The sequence below is a fragment of the Myotis brandtii genome, unplaced genomic scaffold (assembly GCF_000412655.1).
Source record: "Myotis brandtii unplaced genomic scaffold, ASM41265v1 scaffold329, whole genome shotgun sequence".
Classification (NCBI taxonomy): Eukaryota; Metazoa; Chordata; class Mammalia; order Chiroptera; family Vespertilionidae; genus Myotis; species Myotis brandtii.
This window is the reverse complement of record NW_005362676.1, coordinates 29,465-35,664: the sequence shown is the minus strand read 5'-3', so window position 1 is coordinate 35,664 and position 6,200 is coordinate 29,465. Positions and strand designations below refer to the sequence as shown.

General features: G+C 53.2%; 1 protein-coding gene across 2 annotated transcripts in view; it reads left to right on the top strand.

Annotated features, from left to right (window-relative positions):
• The window catches only part of LOC102263324, a 22,826-nt gene that overhangs the window by 7,817 nt on the left and 8,809 nt on the right, over positions 1-6,200 (top strand). For both annotated transcript variants that reach the window (XM_014543575.1, XM_014543574.1), the window contains exons 4-7: positions 1,316-1,449; positions 2,009-2,141; positions 2,862-2,989; positions 3,574-3,707. In XM_014543575.1, the coding sequence (XP_014399061.1) occupies positions 1,316-1,449; positions 2,009-2,141; positions 2,862-2,989; positions 3,574-3,707 (529 nt within the window). The remainder of the gene's footprint in view (positions 1-1,315; positions 1,450-2,008; positions 2,142-2,861; positions 2,990-3,573; positions 3,708-6,200) is intronic.

Below are 6,200 nucleotides of genomic sequence, written 5' to 3'. Positions count from 1 at the left end.
CCTGGGTGTGCACCCTGCCTGTGGATCCCGCAGGAAGGTAAGCGTTCCTCTATCCCACAATCTGTCATTTGCTTGGGGAGTTTGTCGATGTGCTAGAGGCAGCCTGTCCACGTGTCCACAGTGGCCTGTGGGGTTGAGCTTCAAGAGTGGATGGACTGTCCCTCTTGCTTTCGGACCCTGAGGTCATTGGCTCACGAGGTGAGCTGCCTCGGCTGCCTCACCTAGACATCTGGCTTCACAAAACGTGCTGGGATCGATGATGATTCCCCCCAAAAAAACCAAACCAACATTCCTTGGGCTGAACAAAATGAGTGAGAACTACAACCGTCGTCGTTCTCATCGGAAACTGAGGTCCAGCACGTTCAGAGCCCCCAAGACAGGAGGAGTGAGGGACAGCTTCCCCTTGTCACACTCATGCAGGCACCACCTAGATTGTTGGCACAGTTGCCTATCTGCCCACCTCATGGTGCCTTATACACCTGCAGTCACTGGTCAGGGATAGAGGTACCTGATAGACAGGTCTTACCTGGGGAGAATGTAGGTCTGGATATGGTTACCTGGGTCTATTTCTCAACTGTGCATGTGGTTTTTGTACACTTCCCAGGTGGAGTGGCCGTGTAGACTCACCATCAGCAATGAAGACACGACCTTCCTTTCCTTTGTTGATGGGTGGCGTGTGGAAGTCCTGGAAGCCTAGTGTCCCTGGGTGTGCACCCTGCTGGTGGATCCCTGACGAAGGTAAGCATTTTCCTGCTCCAAGTGGAGAAATTAATTTTCTGATTTGGGGAGTTGCTAGAGTCACAGGTTTGGGTGTTGGAATGGCACACGGGGTTTCCCTCCAATAGTGGACTGAGTATTCCTCCTGCTCACTGTTGGGATCTGCATCCCGCAGGCCCCTGGAGGATTCTGAGGTCACTGCCTCATCCAATGAGCCGTAACACCGGCCTTGCTCACATTTTAGCACGTGCTCAGATCGATGATGACCCCAAAAATTGCATTCCTTGGAAAGCTGAACAAAATGAGTGAGAACTACACCCGTCGTCATTCTCATCGGAAACTGAGGTCCAGCACGTTCAGCGCCCCGGGGACAGGAGGAGTGAGGCACAGCTTTCCCTTGTCACACTCATGCAGGCACCACCTAGAGTGTTGGCACAGCTGCCTACCTGGCTAACCTCATGGTACACACATGCCTGCAGTCATTGGTCAGGGATAGAGGAATCTGATAGAGAGGTCTTACCTGGGGAGAATGTAAGCCTAGATGTGGTTACCTGGGTCCATTTCTCAACTGTGCATGTGGTTTTTGTACACTTCCCAGGAGGAGTGGCCATGTAGACTCGCCATCAGCAATGAAGACACAACCTTCCTTTCCTTTGTTGACGGATGGGATGGGGGAGTCCTGGAAGCTGAGTGTCCCTGGGTGTGCACCCTGCTTGTGGATCGCTGAGGAAGGTAAGCATTTTCCTACTCCAAGTGGAGAAATCAATTTTATGATTTGGGGAGTTGGAATGGCACACGGGGTTTCCTTTCAACAGTGGATTGAGTATTCTTCTAGCTCAGTGTTGGGATCTGCATCCCACAGGCCCCTGGAGGACTCTGAGATCCTTGCCTCACCCAATGAGCCAAAACACCAGCCTGAGTAACATTTTAGAATGTACTCAGATCGATGATGACGGCAAAAAAGCATTCCTTGAAAAGCGGAACAAAATGAGTGAGAACTCATACCGTCGTTGTTCTCATCAGTAACTGAGGTCCAGCATGTTCAGAGCCCCAGGGACAGGAGTGAGGGACAGCTTCCCCTTGTCACACTCATGCAGGCACCACCTAGTATGTGAGCACAGCTGCCTACCTCCCACCTCATGGTGTCACACACTCCCATAATCAGCACTAATGGATAGAGGGATGAAGGACTGGTGTAGGCGGTACCTGGGGAAAGGTTGCTGTGGATCATATGACCTGAGGGCCTGAATGAGTTTCTCAAATGTGCATATGGTTTCTCCTCACTCCCCAGGTCGCATCGTGACAAAAGGACTGTCGTCCGCCTGGAAGAAACCACCTTGCTCTCTACCTGGGGGTTGGACATGGGCGGGTCCTAGAAGAAGTGTTGCCCCAGGTCTGCCTACTGTCCCCGGCAATTCAGGAAGGTAAGCCTTTCTCTGTCCCAAGGTCAGCCAATTGGAACCATGTGTCTGAGCTAAGGACCTATGTCCAGAACGTGCTGGGATCGATGATGACTCCCTCAAAAAAAAAACCAAACCAACATTCCTTGGAAAAGCTGAACAAAATGAGTGAGAACTACACCCGTCGTCGTTCTCATCGGTAACTGAGGTCCAGCACGTTCCGTATCCTAGAGACAGGAGTGAGGGACAGCTTCCCTTGTCACACTCATGCAGGCCATCCCATTGTTTCAGCATCAGAGATGATTTTTTTGGTGTTGGTTGCCTTTTCTTAAAAAATATTTTTTTATTAATTTCAGAGAGGAAGGGAGAGGGAGAGAAAGAAACATCAATGATGAGAGAGAATCATTGATTGGTTGCCTCTTGCAAACCCCCTACTGGGGATCGAGCCTGCAGTATGCCCATGTGCTCCCTCGAACCATGACCTCGCTCAACCACTGAACTACACCAGCCTGCCCGCAAGACTTCCTTTTTCCCATCCAGAGGCCTCGAACCCTCCCCCCACCTGCATCCATATTTGCAACCCACCTGCACACAGGAAATCACACCTGCCCTCACTCATGCCTCAGGGACAGGCCTAGGCACAATGAGATGAAGGCCCAGGAAAGGGAAGAGGATGGCAGCGATTTTACCTGAGGTCCTGGACACATGACTCAAACGCCCCTGTGATTTGTGTCCACTTCTCAGGTGCAGCCCCAGCGCCAGGGTCTGTATGGGCCAAGACGAGAGGCCCGTTGTCGGCCTGGATGGCCCGAGTGCCCGGGATCCCCAAAGAAGGGTGCCTGAGTGGGCACGGAGCCAGGATCCCCAGGAAGGTAAGCGATGATCTGCTCCTCGCTCAGCCATTAGCTTTGGGTTTGGAGCTGCTGGAGGCGGATTGTTTGGGTGTCCCGATGGCTCACGGGGTTTCTCTCCGACATGGACTGAGTATTCCTCGCTCAGTGGTGGGACCTGGTCCGGCAGGCCCTGGAGGACTCTGAGGTCGTCGCCACACCCAATGAGCCACCATCCAGCAGGTCCATTTTTTAGAACGTGCTGGGATCGATGATGATTCCCCCAAAAAAACCAAACCAACATTCCTTGGAGCTGAACAAAATGAGTGAGAACTCATACCGTCGTCGTTCTCATCGGAAACTGAGGTCCAGCACATTCAGAGCTCCAGGGACAGGAGTGAGGGACAGTTTCCCCTTGTCACACTCATGCAGGCACCTCCCAGGGCATCAGCCCAGCTGCCTACCTGCCCACCTCATGGTGTCACACACGCCCATCTCACCCCTAAGGGATAGAGGAAGGAAGGACAGGTGCAGGCTGTACCCGGGGAAAGGGTGGTATGGATCATGTGACCTGAGAAGCTGAATGAGTTTCTCAAATGTGCATGTGGTTTCTCTTCACTCTCCAGGTGTCGTCGTCATGAAAGGCCTGTTGTCCGCCTGGAATAAACCACCTTGCTCTCTACCTGGGGGTCGGACGTGGGCGGGTCCTGGAAGAAGTTTAGCCCCTGGTCTGCCTCATGCCCGCGGGGCGCTCGGGAAGGTAAGCCTTTCTCTGTCCCAAGGTCAGCCAATTGGAACTGTGTGTCTGGGCCAAGGCCCTGTGTCCAGAACGTGCTGGGATCGATGATGACTCCCTCCAAAAAAAACCCAAACCAACATTCCTTGGAAAAGCTGAACAAAATGAGTGAGAACTACACCCGTCGTCGTTCTCATCGGTAACTGAGGTCCAGCACGTTCCGTATCCTAGGGACAGGAGTGAGGGACAGCTTCCCTTGTCACCCTCATGCAGGCCCTCCCGGTGTTTGAGCATCAGAGACGATTTTCTTGGTATTAGTTGCATCGTTTTAAAATACATTTTCTTTTTATTTTCAGAGAGGATGGGAGAGGGAGAGAGAGACATCATTGATGAGAGAGAATCATTGAATGCTTGCCTCCTGCACTTCCCCGACTGGGGATCGAACCCAGGGCCTGGCCATGTGTCCTGACTAAATATTGAGCCATGACCTTGCTCAACCACTGAGACACAGCAGCCTGCCCACAGGGCTTCATTTTTCACATGCGGAGGCCTGTACTCAGCACGTGCATCCATATTTGGAACCCACCTGCACACAGGAGATGGCCCGAGTTCCCGGGAGTACACTGAGGACGGTGCCTGAGCGGGCACGGAGCCGGGATCCCCAGGCAGGTAAGCGATGCTCTGCTCCTCGCCCAGCCATTAGCTTGTGGGTTTGGAGCTGCTGCAGGCGGCTTGTTTGGGTGTCTCGATGGCTCACGGGGTTTCCCTCTGACATAGACTGAGTGTTACTTGCTCAGTGGTGGGACCTGGTCCTGCAGGCCCTGGAGGACTCTGAGGTCATCGCCACACCCAGTGAGCCACCTTCCAGCAGCTCCATTTTTTAGAACGTGCTGGGATCGATGATGATTCCCCCAAAAAAACCAAACCAACATTCCTTGGAGCTGAACAAAATGAGTGAGAACTCATACCATCGTCGTTCTCATCGGTAACTGAGGTCCAGCACGTTCAGAGCTCCAGGGACAGGAGTGAGGGACAGCTTCCCTTGTCACACTCATGCAGGCACCGCCTAGGGCGTCCACATCTCAGCCTGTTCTATCTGAGGGTCACAGGCCTCTCCACCATGTTGGGTGGCCCTGAAAGAACGGTTCTGGTTGGTATGTGTGGGCTGTGTAGGTACAGTGGCCATAGGGCACCTCCTCTGTAGGAGTTTGGAGGGTGTGGCCGGGGCCTTGCCCCGGGGACTCATGGTGTGGATCTGTGTTGGCCTTCTTTCCTCTGCCGTGGTAGAACCTGCAGCTCTGACCTGGGCACCAAAGGACAAAACTTGCATGGCTCCTGATTAGGCCCCATTTCCCCACTGGTAGCGATGGCTGTTCTGGCTCGTGGACTTGGTGAGGAATTGTGAGTTCCCTGAGGTGTTTTGGGGGTATGTTGCCGATAGTTGGCCTTGGTGCTGCAGTTGTGACATCCTATGTGTAACCCTCGCCCTTTGCCCAAATGCATGTGGACTGCTGGGTTCCCAGCTCTGAGGTGATGCTGCTGGTGGTTGATGGCCAGGACAGGGATGCAGGAGGAGGGCAGGTTGAGGTGGACTCCATGTCCTTCCATGCCACGTACTGTCTCTGATTTGAGGGAGGCCTTCTGCTTCCCATGGATTTTACTTTATTTTTTAAATATATATTTGCTAGAGGCTGGTGCACTAAATTCGTGCACTCAGCGGGGGGGTCTCTCATCCCAGCCTGCACTCTCTCACAGTAGGGAGCCCTAAGGGGATGTCCAACTGACGGCTTAGGCCCAATCCCTAAACTGGTAGTGGACATCCTTAGCAATGCTGCAAAGATGGGAAAGGCTCTCACCACTGCTGCTGCGCTCACCAGCCATGATTTTGGCTTCCGCCTGAGAGGCGCTCCCCCTGTGGGAGTGCACTGACCACCAGGAGGCAGCTCATTTGTTGAATGTCTGCCCCCTGGTGATGAGTGCACATCATAGCAAGTGGTTGAGCAGCCTTAACATATTTATTATTAGCATATTATGATTTGATTGGTTGAACGGATTACCCGATGACGGGACACTTAGCATATTAGGCTTTTATTATATAGGATTGATTTCAGAGAGAATGGGAGAGAGGTAGAAATAACAGTGATAAGGCAGAAACATGTATTGTTCGGCTGCCACTTGCATGCCCCCTACTGGGGATGGAGCCAGCAACCGCGGGCATGTGCCCTGACCGGGAATCGAACCAGGATGACCTTCTGGTTCATGGGTCAAGGCTCCACCCCTGAGCCAAAGGAGCCTTGCTGAGGATGCTGCTTCTGAAAGACCCCGTGGTGCTTCAGGGTTTCCTGGCAGGTCAGAGCCTGAGTTCTACGCCTGGGAACGTGTGGTTTCCGATAAGAATGTGGCCTCGTCCCACGGGGCAGTGTTTACGGAGATGGCCGATGAGGACCACAGACACCGGGTGCTCTCCCTTTGTCCCTGAGGGGCACTGGCTTGATTTGTACGAAAGTGTGCGTTGCC